The sequence below is a fragment of the Ahaetulla prasina genome, chromosome 18, assembly GCF_028640845.1.
Source record: "Ahaetulla prasina isolate Xishuangbanna chromosome 18, ASM2864084v1, whole genome shotgun sequence".
NCBI classification, from domain to species: domain Eukaryota; kingdom Metazoa; phylum Chordata; class Lepidosauria; order Squamata; family Colubridae; genus Ahaetulla; species Ahaetulla prasina.
The window spans coordinates 10672753-10691637 of NC_080556.1; the positions used below are offsets into that span (position 1 = coordinate 10672753).

Consider the following 18885-nt stretch of genomic DNA (forward strand, 5'->3'; position numbering starts at 1 on the left):
TCTTGATTAAATTGTCTTTTCATTGATATATAATTTTATGGTACTACTCCAAAAAAAAAAAAAAAAAGTGGTGTTAGCTAGTTTTAGAAACTACACTTTTCCCAAAAGGTTTCCACAATTTTGGGCATGACTGTAGAGATTTGCAGCCTGCCTTCTGGGCCCTTGTGGGTGGCAGCGATGTGCGGTGGGAGAGGAATTAATTTGATCTATGTCCGCTTCCACCGGGAAAGCCTTTTGGGTTTCTAAAGGAGCAGCCCTGCCTTCTCCATAGCGTGGCGATGGGAGGTGCCATTCTGCATTATTCTAGTCTCTAGCTCTATGGTCTGAGTTGAAAAAATTCTGAGGATCCGCCTCCCTGGTGACGTTCCCCAGCTTTTTTCAACTCAGCCTCAGCTATGGTGGCTTAATTTTTAGCTTTAGAGCTGAGCTATATTATTCCCTGGATATCTTTTTCTTATTTTTGGATTTTTGTTTCCTTTCCTTTCCCTTTTGGGTGAATTTGTTTCTTTTGTCTTGTTTTTTCTTGGATCTATGATTGTTGCTTGCAGCTAGGGAGGGTTCTCCGTTGATACGGATAGAAGCTGGGGAGGGGTTCGCCCTTTCCGACGCCTCCCACCCTCCCCTTTCCCCTCAGGTACTGGGCAGGTAGCTTTGGCGGGTGCTGTGGGGGTTTGCCTTCACCCCAAAAGTTGCGGCTGGCCTCCGTGGCAGCCAGCTCCCTCTCCCACTTTCCCTACCGCATCCAGTAGGTCAGTCCGGACCTCTGGTAGGAACTTCCATGTCTTTCGATGGAGGGCAGAGAAAGTCCACGGGCTTCTCGTCAGGGGAGATCCTGATGAGATCCTGAAGTCCACAGGCTTCTCATCAGGGGAGACCCCTTTGGGATGCCCTTTTCCAAACCCAAAGAGAAGGAGGGCTGTGGGAGGGATAGTAAAAGGTAAAGGTTCCCCTCGTACATACGTGCTAGTCGTTCCCAACTCTAGGGGGCGGTGCTCATCCCCGTTTCAAAGCCGAAGTGCCAGTGCTGTCCGAAGATGTCCCCATGATCATGTGGCCGGCATGACTTAACACCAAAGGCGCACGGAACGCTGTTACCTTCCCACCAAAGGTGGTCCCTATTTTTGCATTTTTACGTGCTTTCGAAACTGCTAGGTTGGCAGAAGCTGGAACAAGTCACGGGAGCTCACCCCGTTACATGGCAGCACTAGGGATTCGAACTGCCGACCTTTCGATCAGCAAGCTCAACATCCTAGCCCCTGAGCCACCATGTCCCTGGGAGGGATAGAGGCCCCCCCCCAAATCCAGAGGTCCTGCCGGGACCTCTTTTCTAGCTTGACTGCTGCCCTTTTGGGGTCACTGGGGGTTTTAAATCAATCTATCCTTGTTCTTTCTAGCCAGGCCCGTGATGGCAAATCTATGGCACGCGGGCCAGAGGTGGTACGCAGAGCCCTCTCTGTGGGCACATGCACCGTCTCCAGCTGCTCTTCTGGTTTCCGGCTTGCACATATGTGCCAGCCAGCTGATTGCGGGTGCCGAAGTGCCTGAAAATAGCCCGAAAATACGGCCAAAACCAGACAAAAAACAGGCATGCGCATGCCCAGCCAGCTGGTCTTCGGTTTTCCAGTGCTCTGGTGAGCACAAAGAACAGCTGCTTGGCGCGCATATGCGCATGCCGGAAACCCGAACACCAGCTAGTTTTGAGTTTCCAGCACTCCGGTGCACAGGCATTCCAGTTTGGGCGCTCAAGTGCCGAAAATGTTCGCCATCACTAGGTTAGCCCCTTTCAGAGAATTGGCCTGTCGGTTGAACTCTGAGAGCTTAGAAGGATGGCAGGTGTGTGTATGTTCCCCTGACTCAGGATCCCCGGCCCATTGCCTGGGGTGGGGGGTTCGAGATGTGCGGATAGCTGTGCCCCGCTGGCACCTTCAGTGCAGCTGCCGGGAGTGACGTTCTTTCTCTTCCCACCTGTCTCCTGCTGCTTTCCTCCTGTCCCTCCCTCCCCCTCTCCCCCCCCCCCCCAATGTATATTACGGTTTGGTTTTCTTCCTTTTTTGAATTTTTTTCTTCTTCTTCTTTTTCTCACCCGGCCCTTTTTCGCCTGCCTGCCTGCCTGCCTGCTTGCATTCCCACTTCGCCGGTTTTTACGTTCGCACGCTCATTATCACTCTTATTTTTTTTTTCCCCCTGTATCTCCACTCTCAGCAGCAGCAGCCTCAGCAGCAGCAGCTGCCCAGCCAGGTCCCTGAGCACAACCCTGTGGCCTGCGGGACTGTGGAGGTCTCTCCCCTTCCTGCCAGCAGCCCCATCGCAACGACGGGCGGCCTCAAGCAAGGTGGGTGGATGGACAGCTCGTCCTGGTTGGAGAGAGAGAGGTGGGTCTCGCCCTCCCCTCCTCCCTCTCCCCCCCCCCTCGAGGATCTTTGGGGGCAGAGGAGAGGTTGAGTTCCCCCCACCACCACTCCCATTCTGGACAGCAGGGGATTGGTTGTCTTGAGCCCCGTCTGCAAAGACTTAAAAAAGACTCAGGGAAGCCAAAATCCAATGACTTTAACCCAGCCTGATCCCAGGGCCCAGTGTCCTGGCCTCTTTTTCAGCACTCAAACTGAAAAAGTTTGAGAGAACTATAGGAGAAGCTGGACCCACCCTCCGCCCCCCTTGGGAGAGGTGGTTCGAGGCATGCCCCCCCCCCAATCCCTCTCCCACTCCTCTGGTCCTGCCGCAGCCAAGCCCAGGTCCTGCTAAGCTGCTCCCAGGCCTGTTTTGCACTTAGGGACTGGCAGCCTGGCGCTCCAGTCCTTCCTTGCCTGAGGGAGGGTCCCAACCCCACCTTGGCCATCAGGGGTGGGATGGGTGGGGGGAGTGCAGAGACGGATGGGATTTTTGTACAGAGGCATCTCGGACTCGGTCCTCTTGGATTCACGGTTTGAATTTTATACCCATTTCTGTCTTGTCGCTAATACCGTGCTCTCCGCGCACGCCCTATCTCCCCCTGGTTAGAGGAAGGGTGGTTTATATCTTTTAAACTGCAGTAAGAAAATAAAATCACACAGACGCACATGCTTCGTGCTGCTATCCTCACCCACCGGGATCGTTTCCTCACCACTGTTGTTTGGCCCTCCCCGCCCCCCTCCCCCTCTCCTCTCAGACCTCCCCATTGTTGGATCAACCTTCCCCTTGCTTAGCGCTTCTTGTCCACTTTTGTCTTTCCAACGTGGGTGGCAATATCCTGGTTCAGAATGATGGACTTGTTGGGATGACTTAAGTCTAAAGAGAAATGAGAGGTTAGCCAGCCCCCCCACCACACCGACTCGTCCTTGGGGCGACCCTCAATCCCACCCCACCTGGAGGGCTGCCCTAGCTTCGGAACAGCCTTGGCCCCAGAGCAGCAAACTCTTCCTCCTCCTGCAGAGTTTTCCTTCTGCCCCCCCAGGCCGAGCGGCTCTCGAGAAGGCCACGCCCTGCCGCCATTGCCGCCTGGCAGCCAAAAGATTTTGCTGGCTTTTGATTCGTGGTCTGTCCCTTCGGGTGTGTGGCTTGCAGGTTTGCCTGCCTGTCCCCTCACTCTGAGGTCGGAATGAATCGGGGGGGGGGGGGTTGCAGGGGTGAAATGCTCCCAGTTCGGACCGGATCACCCGATCCGGTTGTGATGGCAGCGGGTGGTTTGGAGAACCGATAGGAAAAATCCCCCCCCCACCCGCCGGCATGCCCAGCTGAGCCATGTGATCATCAGGGTTGGTTATTGTTTTTTTAACTTTTAAAGCATTTTTTCTTCCGCCGAAAAAATGCTTTTAAAAGTAAAAAAAAAAGCCTCTGATGATCGTGCGGCTCAGCTGGGATCGTCAGAACCCTTGAAAAGCAGGTTTTCTACAACCTCTTCAGCCGAAGAGGCTGTAAAAAAAATGCTTTTAAAGGGTTCTGGGGATCAGGCAACTAAGCTGGGATTGGCAGAACCCTTTAAAAGCATTTTTCCTACATTTTGAAAATGCTTTTAAAAGTAAAAAAAGAAAAAAAGTTGGCCATGCCCACCCAGTCATATTAAACTTCCCCTTCACCAAGACACACTGACAGAACCAGTAGTAACAAATTTTACATTTCACTCCTGGGGGGGTGGGGGGGGGTGGAGATTCTGCGGGTTCCCCCATCGTGGGTTGGCAAAGAAGTGTACCCAGGAGAGCTGCGGCTGGTGGGCCTTGGAGGGGAGCGGTGGGGTGGGGGGGTGCAGGCAGCATCCGTTCGGTCTGATGGGGCTCGGCCTTTGTAATTCTGCCTTTCTCCTTTTCCCCAGAAGAGAAGCCTAAAACAGATCCAGTATTAAAATCTCCTTCCCCTGCCCTCAGACCAGAGCCGAGTGGAGAGAGGAAAGAACAAGCGGGCCTTACTGCGGAGAACCCGCCCTGCCCAGAGACCTCCTTGGAGCCTCCTGGTCCTACTGGAGCCCCCTCCCTTGCAGTCGTGCCCCCCAGCAGGTCGCCACTTGCGTCGGGCTCCTCGCAGGATGGGTGCGAACTGGCTTCCCCGTCACAGGAGGCTCCTCCTCCGCTTGCCAGGGCTGGGCCCTGCCTGGAATTGCCCAGCTGCCCCCTGGTGGAGGAGGCCGACCCAGAGAGATGTCGGGAGCCCTCTAGGATAGTCCCCAATGACCGTCACCAGACTCCTAGTGCTAATCTCATTAACGAACTCAATGGAGTTCCCGAAAGGGTAACGCTCAGCGAGAACATCCTGGAACTCGGCGGACCAAAGGAAGCCGTGCCGCCAGCCCTGGAACCAGCGACTGAAGAACCGGAGGTCGAATGTGCGCCACCTGCGGCTTCCGTGGCTCTTCCCGGCTCTCCCTCGCCGCCTCCGAGGCCTTCCCACTCTCCCCTTGCCCTGCCTGTGGCTCCCGCCCCCCATCTTCCCCCGTCTCCTCCCCGCTCACCTTCCCCTCCTCTCCCGCTGGGTGGTGCTCCCCCCGCCCTCCCGGGGGATTTGGACCGAGAGGAGTCCCCCAAACCGACCCTGAGTGAAGACACTCCCAATGCGAAAGACGAACTGGAGGTGGACGGACGGACGGAAGAAGAAGAGGAGTTGGAAGAGGATGACTTCCAGGGCTTAAGTGCCAAGACAGACCCGGAAGAAGGTGAGTCAGCATGCGGGCCTCAGCCTTCCCCCTCTTGGGCGACTCCTGCGGGTCTGGATGGGGAGAAACAGACTCAGACTCAATCCATCCAAGACGGAGTGGCTGTGGATGCCGGCATCCCGGTACAGTCAGCTGCAACCGCGGCTGACTGTCGGGGGTGAGTCACTGGCCCCAACGGAAAGAGTGCGCAACTTGGGCGTTCTCCTGGATGGACGGCTGTCGTTTGAAGATCACTTGACGGCCGTCTCCAGGAGAGCTTTTTACCAGGTCCGCCTGGTCCGCCAGTTGCGCCCCTTTCTTGACCGGGATGCCTTATGCACGGTCACTCATGCTCTCATCACTTCTCGCCTGGATTATTGCAATGCTCTCTACATGGGGCTACCCCTGAAGTGCACTCGGAGACTTCAGTTAGTCCAGAATGCAGCTGCGCGGGTGATTGAGGGACCACCATGTTGCTCCCGGGTAACACTACTCCTGCGCAGCCTGCACTGGCTACCTGTGGTCTTCCAGGTGCGCTTCAAGGTTTTGGTTACCACCTTCAAAGCGCTCCATGGCTTAGGGCCCGGGTACTTACGGGACCGCCTGCTGTTACCATATGCCTCCCACCGACCCGTACCTCTCACAGAGAGGGTCTTCTCAGGGTGCCGTCCGCCAAGCAGTGTCGGCTGGCGGCCCCCAGGGGAAGGTCCTTCTCTGTGGGAGCACCTACCCTCTGGAACGAACTTCCCCCCGGTTTACGCCAATTGCCTGACCTTCGGACCTTTCGCCGGGAACTGAAAACTTATTTATTTATCCAAGCGGGACTGGCCTGATTTTTAAATTCTAAATTTTAAATTTTTAATTTTTAATTGTAATTTTACTGGGTATTTTATATGGTCAATTGGACGGTTTTAATTTCGGCCTTTTATTGAATAAGCTTTTTAATTGTTATTTTAATATGTATATTAATTGTTTTAAATGAAGGCTGTACACCGCCCTGAGTCCTTCGGGAGAAGGGCGGTATAAAAGTTTAATTAATTAATTAAATAAATAAATAAATAAATAAATAAATGGCTGCCGAGCATGGCTTTCTCTGATACTCGAGTCAGCTCAAGACTCTGTTCTGACCTAGGCTCCCTTAACAAGCAGGAGGCAGGAACTGGTCCCTGCAAAACCTCTTTTATTTACATGACTGTGAATTACTTTCATTCACAGTCAGCAAGGCTTGTCCAAACAGTTTTCAAAGGAAGATTTGTCAACACAGACCTTATCTCGCTTGGCAAGCTGCCACATAACTTGTTTCCAAACGCAGAGTAAAGCAAACCTTGGCACAGAGCCTCTTAGAGTCACAAACAGAACTTCCCACTCTTGAAACGACCGAACGAACAAATTGTTTCCTGCAAGAGCCCCCCCCTCCCTCCAAGGTGTGGCTTTACTCCCAAATCGACCCTACTTTCTGAGTTGTTCTTCTCTTCTGGTAGCTCTGCGCATGCGCACACTGGGAACAGGCTCCAGCTGCTCCTCTGCCTCACTGCTGTCTAGCTCCCTCCCTGCCTCCAACGCAGGGCCCTCGTCCGACATTTCCCCAGCCCCCAGGACCGGCCCATGTTCCTCGCCAACCTCCTCACTGTCCCACTCTGCTGCCAGCTCTGCTGGCTGCCGGCGGGCCACAGCAGACTTTTCCTGCTCCAGACCTGCTTTGGGGGTGGGAAATGACTCCTTTTCGATCTTCTTTGCAGCCCCAACAGCTGCAGCTGCACCAAAGACGTGGAAGAAACCAAAAGAACAGAGCCAGGCAGCCGACGAAGGGCTGGAGGCGGCGGAGCCTGAGGTGAGTGGGTGGGGAGCTCCCCTGCGCCTGGCGGAGCAGGGTTTTCAAAAGTGGGCACTTGTCTCCCAAAGACACATGCCGGATGGGCCTCCCCGATAGAATAGAATAGAATAGAATAGAATAGAATAGAATAGAATAGAATAGAATAGAATAGAATAGAATAGAATAGAATAGAATAGAATAGAATAGAATTTTATTGGCCAAGTGTGATTGGACACACAAGGAATTTGTCTTTGGTGAATAGGCTCTCAGTGTACATAAAAGAAAATAGAATAAAATAGAATAGAATAGAATAGAATTTTTTATTGGCCAAATGTTATTGGACACACAAGGAATTTGTCTTGTGCATATGCTCTCAGTGTACATAATGTAAAGACTGACATAAAGACTGATGCCAGTCTGCTCAACTGGAGTGAGCTTCCTCCCATCAAGGGATGATGGGTTTTGGGAAGGGGGAGACAAACGAGTGAGGAAGAGCTCGGATCAGTCTGGCCAAGGGGTTGGGCCAGGGGTAAAATCCAGCAGGTTCTGACAGGTTCTGGAGAACCGGAAGTGGAAATTTTGAGTAGTTCGGAGAACCGGCAAATACCCCCTCTGGCTGGCCTCAGAGTGAGGTGGGAATGGAGATTTTGCAGTATCCTTCCCCCAAGGGTGGGGAGGGAATGGAGATTTTGCAGTATCCTTCCCGGAGGAGTGGGGAGGGAATGGGGATTTTGCAATATCCTTTCCCCACGAGTGGGGTGGGAATGAAGATTTTGCAGTATCCTTTCCCTGGAGTGGGGTGGGAATTGGGATTTTACAGTATCCTTCCCCTGGAGTGAGGTGGGAATGGAGGTTTTACAGTATCCTTCCCCTGGAGTGAGGTGGGAATGGGGATTTTGCAGTATCCTTCCCCGCCACGCCCACCAAGCCCACAGAACTAGTAGTTGAAAAAATTGAATTCCACCACTGGGTTCGGTGGAACCCGGGACCTGGAATGGGGGATCTGGGGGTGGGTGGCTCCCAGGAACTCCCAGTTATCTGCTGTGAGGAGTGACTTTTTGGCTTCCCCCTCTTCGGAGAGAGGCTGCTGCGCTGCTTGCTGGGCCCAGAGAGGGGTTAACACAGGCCGGGCCTCTCTTTGCTTCAGCCTCAGGCAGAAGAGGCACTCGGAGGGGAGCCGATCCCCGAAGCTGAGCAAGAAGCTGAGAGTCTTGACGGGCCCTCTCCCTCCGACCTGAAAGTAGCCAATGCGATGGAAGAAAACGGCGAGCAGGAAGGAGAGTCCGTCCGCAATGGGGCCGAGGAGGCTCCCGAGAGGGAAGGAGGCTGCGTGGAGAGTGCCAGCGACGCCCCCACCTGCCAGCACAAGCCAGGTAGCCTCCGTCCTCGGCCTGGTCTCCCCAAACCTCACGGGAACAGAGAGGGCGGCTCCAGAAAGAGAGGGAGAGAGCAAGGAGAGATCCGAGTAGTTCGGAGAACCGGCAAATACCCCCTCTGGCTGGCCCCAGAGTGGGGTGGGAATGGGCATTTTGCAGTATCCTTCCCGCATGAGTGGGGTTGACAGCCAGCGTCCTGCAGGACCTGAATCAGGAAGCGGGCTGTGCCTGATAGGCCAGGTGGTTCGCTTTCGGGGGGAAGGGGCAGTCCCGCCGTGGTTTCAGAGGGCGAGGAAGAAGGGGGCTGCTTTCCTCTTTTAGAGACACCTGCCCCCCCCCTCCCTAGGTGCTTTGGCGGCTGCTGCGCCCCTCATATTCCAGCTCACTTCTGAACAAAATCAGACTTTGGGTGGGCTGCCGTGTGTGTGTGTGCGTGCTCTCCCTATCAGAGGGACCCAGGGGATTCCGAAAACAGCCTCATTGCCACATCCCTCCTTTGGGGACTCAGCGGTGTGTTAGGTGCACCGTCTCCAGCCTCTTCCCAATTGTATCACCGTAACTATGGGACGCGGTGGCTCAGCGGCTAAGATGCTGAGCTTGCCGATCGAAAGGTCGGCAGTTTAATGGTTCGAATCCCTAGTTCTGTGTATAACGGGGTTGAGCTCCCATGACTTGTCTCAGCTTCTGCCAACCTAACAGTTCGAAAGCACTAAAAAAAAAAGATGCAAGTAGAAAAAAATAGGGACTCCCTTTGGTGGGAAGGTCACAGCGTTCCGTGCGCCTTTGGCGTTGAGTCACGCCGGCCACACGACCACGGAGACGTCTCCGGACAGCGCTGGCTCTTCGGCTTTGAAACGGAGAGGAGCAGCGCCCCCTAGAGTCGGGAACGACTAGCACGTATGTGCGAGGGGAACCTTTGCTTTTAACCATCATCAGGACTTGCCAAAAGATGTCAGCTGGGCAAGGGAAGGAAAGCCCTCTGGCGCTCTTCTAGATGCTTTGAAAGGGGGACCTCGGGGAAGCCTGGATGGTCTCGTTGCCCACTTTGGCCCAGACCTTGCAGCTTCCACCCACTCCCAGCTCCAGAGAGAGAGAGTGTGTGCTGTGAAGAGCAATGTTTCTTCCACTACAGAACAGTGGAAGCCCGTGGACACCGAAGGGAAGAAGCAGTACGATCGGGACTTCCTGCTGGATTTCCAGTTCATGCCCGCCTGCATCCAGAAGCCGGAGGGGCTGCCACCAATCAGCGATGTCGTCCTCGATAAGGTCAGGAGCCTGTGAGTCAGCTGGGCATTAGAGGAATGGACCTCCCCACCCCCATCCCGTTTTGTTGCCTTTCAGCCCCTGAATGGGAAACCAGGAGGTGCTGGACCGAAGTAGCCGGGAGCCCCTGAGCAGCCTAGAAACTGGGGCACTGCCAGCCCTCCTTCCCTGCGTAACTCTTCCCTTTCTTTCTGGCCCTGGCAGATCAATCAACCCAAACTGCCTCTTCGGACGTTAGACTCTCGGATCTTGGCCCGGGGCCCCGACTTCACCCCGGCCTTTGCTGATTTCGGAAGACAGGTCCCTGGCGGACGGGGCAGTGCCGTAAGTGAGCCTCCTCACCTTTTCGCTGCGGATTGCCTTTTGCCGCCCCGCTCTGCGCATGGTCAGCCGGTGCATTCGCGGACACAGGCTTTGGGTGTTCGGGTCTGCGCTTTGTCTTTTCCCTTCCTTCCCTCCCCTTTTCCTTGCCTTTCTTGGCGTGGTTCCCCAGCGCTCTGCTCCGCTCTTCCCTTCCTCCCTCTGATGTTCCGTCCTCCCAAGGTGCTTCCCCAAGACGCCTGTCCTCCTGCTGCCTCTGCTTGTGCTCCGTGGGCCGAAGGCAGCCTGGAAAGCGAGCAGGGAGGGCGGCGGTCGCGTGCAGAGATCAGCCGGCTGTTCGGGGGCCACAGAATCTTCCGCCCTCCCCACCCACCCCAAAAAACCTCTTCCCTGGTGCGGCTGCCTGGGCTGAGTCGCTCCCCTCCTTCCTTCGTTCCTTCAGGCCTGCAAAGTGCAGCCCCCACCCGGACTCCCCTCTGGCACACGATGTGGCACCCCAGCATGCCCTTTGTTGGTCTCGTCTCACCCACAGCTGAGGAACCTGCAGATAGGGGTAAGGCTTCTTGCTGCCTCCTCCCCGTCCCCGTCCCCGTCCCCTCCCCTGGAGCTTTTCAGCCTGCCTTTCCTCTCCCCTCCCTCCTTACCCTGCCAGAGGAGCCCCGACTCCACGCAGGTTGTGGCTTAGACGGCACCGGCCTTGCGCTGCATCAGGGCTGGGGGCGGGACGTCGCCCGCAGAGGGCATGCTGGACTTTGGGCCTCAGCCGGATCCACCCTAGGCCGCTCTCCACAGTCCTGGGCAAAAGGGGGAGAGACCAGGTGAGTCCTCTTGAGCTCATTGGCTTCTCCAGCTGTTTGGTTGCAGCCCTGAGAGCCATACTGGGGAGGGTGTCCCCTGCCTGCCGCTCGACCCCCTTGCCCTGGCCTGAGAATCTAGGGGACGGGCAAGATGCTTTGCTTAGGGAAGGCCTGTTCCGTGCCTAGACAGCAGCCGGTGCCCTGGGCCATTGCCACCTGCCTTGGACAGGAGGAAGCTGCGGGCAGGCTGGGCCCACGAGCTGATTCTCGGCCACCCCACGGGCAAGGGGCATCGTCACCCGTCTCTTTGTACCGTTTGCTGAGTTTTTGCTGACGGAGGGAGCCGCAGTTCGGGTTCCAAAGGAAGGACGAACAGAGAACTGGCACCAATATAATTAACGAAGCTTTACCGATTCATTCAGGCCTTTTCCCAATTGGCAAATTGGGGGGGGGGGAGAGCTGAGCCTTGATGAGCCCACCGGTCCAGTGGGCCAATTTTGCAGACCTCCCTCCTCTCCCCCCCCCCCACCGTTGCTTCCACAAGAAACACCTGCAGGGTTTGGGCGTCAGCAAGGGAAGGTTACACATTAGCGAGGAGGAGGAGGAGGAGTAATGAAGTGTTTAGCCGAGGCCCTGACTACGTGCCAGTGTGAATGAGACTGCTCCTGGTCCGTTCCTTGGTCTGCCAAGTCTGGTCAGCATTATTTTTTTTATTTTATTTTATTCAATTTTTATACCGCCCTTCTCCCGAAGGACTCAGGGCGGTGTACAGCCAAGTAAAAAATCACAATATCAATATTAAAAGAAATTAAAACAAGCATATTATAAAATGGCCAGATTTAAAACGAATTAAAATATTAAAATATAAATAACCCAATAAAATTTTAACCCAATAAAATTTTAGGCCAGTCCCGCTTGAATAAATAAGTGCGTTTTCAGCTCACGGCGAAAGGTCCGAAGATCAGGTACTTGACGTAAACCAGGGGGAAGCTCATTCCAGAGCGTGGGAGCTCCCACAGAGAAGGCCCTGCCCCTGGGGGCCGCCAGCCGACATTGTTTGGCGGATGGCACCCTGAGAAGGCCCTCTCTGTGAGAGCGTACGGGTCGGTGGGAGGCATAAGGTAACAGCAGGCGGTCTCGTAAGTACCCGGGTCCTAAGCCATGGAGCGCTTTAAAGGTGGTGACCAAAATCTTAAAGCGCACCCGGAAGACCACAGGAAGCCAGTGCAGACTGCACAGGAGCGGAGTTACACGGGAGCAACGTGTGGCTCCCTCGATCACCCGCGCAGCTGCATTCTGGACTAACTGCAGCCTCCGGGTGCACTTCAAGGGCAGCCCCATGTAGAGAGCATTGCAATAATCCAGGCGGGAAGTTACGAGGGCATGAGTGACAGTGCATAAGGCATCCCGGTCAAGGAAGGGGCGCAACTGGCGCACCAAGCGAACTTGGTGGAAGGCCCTCTTGGAGACGGCCGCCAAATGATCGTCAAACGACAGCCGCCCATCCAAGAGGACACCCAAGTTGCGCACCCTCTCCGTTGGGGCCAATAACTCGCCCCCCACAGCCAGCTGCAGCTGCAGCTGACTGAACCGGGGTGCCGGCATCCACAGCCACTCTGTCTTGGAGGGATTGAGCTTGAGTCTGTTTCTCCCCATCCAGACCCGTACGGCTTCCACACACCGGGACAGCACTTCGACAGCTTCGTTGGGGTGGTCCGGGGTGGAAAAGTACAGCTGCGTATCGTCAGCGTACAGATGATAACTCACCCCAAAACCACTGATGACCTCGCCCAGCGGCTTCATGTAGATGTTGAACAGGAGGAGCGATAGAATCGACCCCTGAGGCACCCCACAAGTGAGGCGCCTCGCGGTCGACCTCTGCCCCCCTGTCAACACCGTCTGCGACCGGTCGGAGAGATAGGAGGAGAACCACCGATAAACTGTGCCTCCCACTCCCAATCCCTCCAACCAGCGCAGCAGGATACCATGATCGATGGTATCGAAAGCCGCTGAGAGATCTAGTAGGACCAAGGCAGAGGAACACCCCCTGTCCCTGGCCCTCCAGAGGTCATCCACCAACGCGACCAAAGCTGTCTCCGTGCTGTGACCGGACCGGAAGCCGGACTGGAACGGGTCTAGATAGACGGCTTCATCCAGGTACTGGGGAAGCTGCCACGCAACCATTTTCTACAACCTTCGCCACAAAGCGAAGGTTGGAGACTGGACGATAGTTACCCAAAATAGCTGGGTCCAGGGAAGGCTTCTTGAGGAGGGGTCTCACCACCGCCTCTTTCAAGGCGGCAGGGAAAACCCCTTCCAACAATGAAGCATTTATAATTCCCTGGAGCCAGCCTCGTGTCACTTCCTGAGTAGCCAGCACCAGCTTAATGGATGATCTTCACAGCAGCGTGCCGGGGAAATTCCTTGTGGGTCCTTCCAGATCAATCTGGTTATTTGGAGGCAATACTTCGCATTGGTGCATAGGCAGGTCGTACGGGTGGCTCCGTTCGGCTGCTGCAGTGCTGGTCACGTGGGTTTTGGAGAGCAGCGGGCTTAGCAAGCCGGAGGGGAAAAAAAGCAGAGGGAAGGTTTAGTCTTTGCTTCCCCAGACTGAAGCGGTTCGTTCTTTGGCCTTCTTGCTGGGAGCTTAGTTTTGTGGCTAGGTTTGAAATGCGCGTTGCTCTTTGTTTTTTCCATGGCTGCCTATCCTGTGATGATGATTGCCTGCGTTTTAGCTGGGATGTATTTAAAATGCAAATGACATCTCCCCTCCTCCTTCCCCCTTCCCCACAAGCATACAGCATAATAAAAGCAAAAGGCAAACCTTTTTCCAGAACAAGGTTGATAGAATTGCAAAGCGTCCATCTCTAGAATCCTCAAAACGGGTTTGGGTCATTTCAGAAAGAAATGGTGGGGGTGGGTGGGTGGAGGATGGGGGTCCCGCAAACAGCAAAAAGCAATCAGGGAACAATGTGGCCAGTCCGACGTGGGTGGCCAGGGTTCCAAGTAATACACCCGTAGCAAACAGAACTCTGAGGCAGGTAGATTCCTCAAATAATAGTTTTATTGGACATATATCATATCATATATACAAATAAAAAAATACAAATACAAATAGAATGAGACTATTGCCTTACACAATGTAAGCCGCCCTGAGTCTTCGGAGAAGGGCGGGATATAAATGTAAATAAAATTAAAAAAAGAAAAAAATATATATATCCAGACTGGATATGCCCACGGTTTTCACCTAATTAAAAGTAAACGCTTTTCCCCCTTTCCCAAACAAATCAGTCATATGGTCCAATCAGGGTGCTGTCTGGTTGCCTGGTAACGTCACTCCTCCTCCTTTCTGGCCACCTGTGGGAATGTCCTTGGTTCTCAGGAGAAAATATTTTGTTTTGGCTACAAAACCCCAGCTATCTCTTATCCCCCACTCCCTATCTCTCAGCTCCAGTGTGTCAACATTGTGCAGGGCACTATAGGTCTTGGGCTCCTGGTCCTCTCTCTCTCTCTCTCTCTCTCTCTCTCTCTCTCTCTCTCTCTCTCTCTCTCTCTCTCTCCCCCGACCCACCCACCCACCCACACCCCAGCAGACCTTCTGGGTGCTAGTTTGATCAGGATCTTCTTGGCGATAGGATTTTATCTTCTTTCAGGTCCAAAATCCTTCTGGCGACATTTCACAGTTAGGAACATAAAAAAGAAAGTTAACTCATTCAGAGGGCAAAACCCCCCCCACCTCCCCCCCCCCCCCCGAACGAAGGGCATTTGTTTGTGACTGCAGGTTGTTTTCCCCTCCCTTTGTGGAAAAACTAGATGTGATATAGCCTGGAGGGTTCCTTTTTTTTTTGTCTCAGCTGCTGAACGTCGGTCCGCGGAGATCTCAGCCGAGCCAGAGGAGGGAACCCAGGAAGATCATCACTGTTTGCATCAAAGAGGATGTCCATCTGAAGAAAGCCGAGAACGCCTGGAAGCCGAGTCTGAAGAGGGAGACCCAAGTGGAAGATCCCGAGAATATCAAGACCCAGGTGGGGCGGGCAGAGAGACGATGAGGAGTGGCCCTGCAGTTGGCGCCCATTAAGAGACAAGGATACCAGTGTCAGGCTAACTACAGCCTCTTTTTTTATATATATAAAAAAAATTTATTTCCATTTTCCAACATCATATTTATATACAAACTTATTATCCATCATTCATCATTAATTGCTGAGTCGAATTGCTGATTCGGGCCTGCCCGACTGCCACTTCCTTTCTTCACCACCTCCCTCTACCCTCTGCTACTTTCCCCTCCTTCATCCCCTTCACTTTACTACTTCCTCTCCTCCTTCTCCACTCCTCCCTTCTTCCACCCTTTCTAACCTCCTTATTCCCCTCCTCCTTCTCAACTCTTTCCTACCTACTTTCTTCCCTCCTTCTACTCCTCTCTCCCTTTCTTTCTGAAATGGCAACATCATTTCAAATTTTAATTTCATATCTTCAATCATTACTGTACATTAATAACCAATCCATGTATCATTCCCCCCCCCCTTGACTGGCATTTTTGTAATGGCCAGATTGCTTCCTTCTGCCTTGCTGCAAGGGGGGAGGAGGGGGCTCCCGGCGTCGGAGGGGCTCCGGTAGCTGCAAACCTGGTTGTCGCTGCACCACACACACACTGTCGTGTCCCACTCCTCCGCTGACGGCCGGGTCAGGGAAATCCAAATCAGGCTTGCCTCTGCAGCTCTGCCCAAAGTCCTAGCAAAGTCCTCAGAGCAGGCAGGAGACCAGTAAGTGACTTCAGCAAGATAAGTTCGACTTTGCCTGACTCAGAGACTGCCAGAAAGTAGATCCTTTATATAGGCCATGGGGTGTGGCTCCATGACTCAGCACTCATTAAGGCCTGCCCCTCCCTTCCTTTTGTTGCCTCCGCCTATCAATTCTCCTGATGCGAGGGTCACTCCAATCAGCAGCTGTTGGAAATAAACTTTCCTCAGGCTCACATGCTGTGGAGGAGGGGGAGGGGTCTAGCTGCTCTGTTTGCCTGGGCATGGAGCCAGGGCTGGGGCCGGGGGGTGCTCCCTCCTCTGCAGCCTGCTTGGGCATGGAGCCAGGGCTGGGACTGGGAGGTGCCCCCTCCTCTTCAGCTTGTCTGGGCATGGAGCCAGGACTGGGGCCGGGAGGCATACATTCCTCCGTGTTCGGGAGCAGATAAGAAGGCCCCGGCTGCTGTGAGAGTGGGCAAGACACAACACACACACACACACTGCCACTGCTTTTCCTTCCCGTGCCTGCCCAGCCCTCAGCAGGATAGAGGAGTTGAAATGGGGGGGGAGGGGTGTCCCCGGGGAATCCTTCCTTGGCTGGTCTTTGGGAACTCTTGCGGACCGCCTCTTCCTCTCCTCCTTTCCTTCCCAGGAGCTGTTCCGCAAAGTCCGCAGCATCTTGAACAAGCTGACCCCGCAGATGTTCAACCAGCTCATGAAGCAAGTGACCGACCTGACGGTGGACACGGAAGAGAGGCTGAAAGGGGTCATCGATCTGGTGTTCGAGAAAGCCATCGACGAGCCCAGCTTCTCCGTGGCCTACGCCAACATGTGCAGGGGCTTGGTCATGGTAAGGCCGGGGGCTAGCAGAGAAGTTGGGTGGTGCTGGCTGGTACCCTCCGGGCTCAGATCCGGCTTTGGAATTCGGAAGTGGACTGTCGGGAGCCCTATCGGAAGGCTGCCGTTCCGGAAGGGAGGGGAGGGAGGCATGGTGGGCCACGTAGTTTGCATGCTTTCGCTGTAACTGCGTGGGAGTTTAAACGGAGCGGGGAGTTAGCACCTGTCGTGTCCCACCCCCGCTCCGATGAACGAGTCAAGGAAGTCCGTAACAAACTTGGCAACGAAGCCTTTGCAGCTTGCCAAATTCCTTCGAGGTTTATCAGGGCAGGCAGGAGTCCAAGTTGTAACTTCAGTGATAGGGTCCGATATCAGCAAACTAGATAAGACTTTGCTTGACTCAAGGTTGGAATGCCAAAAGCAGGTCCTTTATATAGGCTGTGGGGTGTGGCTCCATGACTCAGCATTTATCCAGGCCTGCCCCCTCCCTTCCTTTTGTTGCCTCCGCCTATCAATTCTCCTGATGCGAGGGTCACTCCAATCAGCAGCTGTTGGAAATAAACTTTCCTCAGGCTCACATGCTGTGGAGGAGGGGGAGGGGTCTAGCTGCTCTGTTTGCCTGGGCATGGAGCCAGGGCTGGGGCCGGGGGGTGCTCCCTCCTCTGCAGCCTGCTTGGGCATGGAGCCAGGGCTGGGACTGGGAGGTGCCCCCTCCTCTTCAGCTTGTCTGGGCATGGAGCCAGGACTGGGGCCGGGAGGCATACATTCCTCCGTGTTCGGGAGCAGATAAGAAGGCCCCGGCTGCTGTGAGAGTGGGCAAGACACAACACACACACACACACTGCCACTGCTTTTCCTTCCCGTGCCTGCCCAGCCCTCAGCAGGATAGAGGAGTTGAAATGGGGGGGGAGGGGTGTCCCCGGGGAATCCTTCCTTGGCTGGTCTTTGGGAACTCTTGCGGACCGCCTCTTCCTCTCCTCCTTTCCTTCCCAGGAGCTGTTCCAAAGTCCGCAGCATCTTGAACAAGCTGACCCCGCAGATGTTCAACCAGCTCATGAAGCAAGTGACCGACCTGACGGTGGACACGGAAGAGAGGCTGAAAGGGGTCATCGATCTGGTGTTCGAGAAAGCCATCGACGAGCCCAGCTTCTCCGTGGCCTACGCCAACATGTGCAGGGGCTTGGTCATGGTAAGGCCGGGGGCTAGCAGAGAAGTTGGGTGGTGCTGGCTGGTACCCTCCGGGCTCAGATCCGGCTTTGGAATTCGGAAGTGGACTGTCGGGAGCCCTATCGGAAGGCTGCCGTTCCGGAAGGGAGGGGAGGGAGGCATGGTGGGCCACGTAGTTTGCATGCTTTCGCTGTAACTGCGTGGGAGTTTAAACGGAGCGGGGAGTTAGCACCTGTCGTGTCCCACCCCCGCTCCGATGAACGAGTCAAGGAAGTCCGTAACAAACTTGGCAACGAAGCCTTTGCAGCTTGCCAAATTCCTTCGAGGTTTATCAGGGCAGGCAGGAGTCCAAGTTGTAACTTCAGTGATAGGGTCCGATATCAGCAAACTAGATAAGACTTTGCTTGACTCAAGGTTGGAATGCCAAAAGCAGGTCCTTTATATAGGCTGTGGGGTGTGGCTCCATGACTCAGCATTTATCCAGGCCTGCCCCCCCTCCTTCTGCTGGCCTCGCCTCTCAGATCTCCGGAAGCGAGGGTCCTTCCACCCTGAATTATCTTCAGCTGGATCTGCTGTCAGCGTCTGGGAAAGGGAGGGGTCAGAGGGAGTAGGCCCGAGTAATTCCACCACCTGGCTGGCTTCCTACTCTGAAGGCTGAGCCAAAGGAACACACGCTGCATGAGTGAGGTTTATCGGACTTCTCCTGTCACTCCTTGAATCTTCTCCGGGCATGGGGCCAGGGCCGAGGGCAGGAGTCATGACAGGCCGTACATCTTCATTATCAGACTCTGAGTCTGATACAAGGCCCGGCTGACGAGAGGAGGGAGGACGAGTCACAACAGCACCATGTGCAGTGACTCCCCCTGAACTGGTCCCGGCTGGGTATATCCAAGGTTGCAGTGCCCCGAGGATTGAACTCGTTCTCATCATCCAGCCTCGGCGACTTCAAAAACAGCTTTGTGGCATATTATTGGCTACAGATGGACACGGGCAGAGGTGAAATCCAGCAGGTTCTAGAGAACTGGTAGCGGAAATTTTGAGTAGTTCGGAGAACCGGCAAATACCACCTCTGGCTGGCCCCAGAGAAGGGTGGGAATGGACATTTTGAGGAAGGGAATGGGGATTTTGCAGTACCCTTCCCCCAGGAGTGGGGAGGGAATGGAGATTTTGCAGTATCCTTCCCCCAGTACTGGGGAGGGAATGGAGATTTTGCAGTATCCTTCCCCCAGTACTGGGGAGGGAATGGGGATTTTGCAATATCCTTCCCTCAGGAGTGGGGTGGGAGGGGATTTTGCAGTATCCTTCCGCCAGGAGTGGGGAGGGAATGGGGATTTTGCAATATCCTTCCCCCAAGAGTGGGGATTTTGCAGTATCCTTCCCCTGCCATGCCCACCAAGCCACGCCCACGGAACAGGTAGTAAAAAAAATTGAATTCCACCACTGGACACGGGGTATCGGGGTGGAGGGGTGGGGG

The 18885-nt window shown here is 54.6% G+C and overlaps 1 protein-coding gene across 1 annotated transcript in view; it reads left to right on the plus strand.

Annotated features, from left to right (window-relative positions):
• EIF4G3 (eukaryotic translation initiation factor 4 gamma 3) overlaps positions 1 to 18885 on the plus strand; it is a 72924-nt gene that overhangs the window by 41748 nt on the left and 12291 nt on the right. Inside the window, exons 12-20 of the mRNA XM_058161504.1 lie at positions 2203 to 2332; positions 4286 to 5119; positions 6838 to 6929; positions 8059 to 8284; positions 9420 to 9553; positions 9755 to 9874; positions 10314 to 10424; positions 14523 to 14693; positions 16060 to 16257. Coding sequence (XP_058017487.1) covers positions 2203 to 2332; positions 4286 to 5119; positions 6838 to 6929; positions 8059 to 8284; positions 9420 to 9553; positions 9755 to 9874; positions 10314 to 10424; positions 14523 to 14693; positions 16060 to 16257 — 2016 coding nt within the window. The remainder of the gene's footprint in view (positions 1 to 2202; positions 2333 to 4285; positions 5120 to 6837; positions 6930 to 8058; positions 8285 to 9419; positions 9554 to 9754; positions 9875 to 10313; positions 10425 to 14522; positions 14694 to 16059; positions 16258 to 18885) is intronic.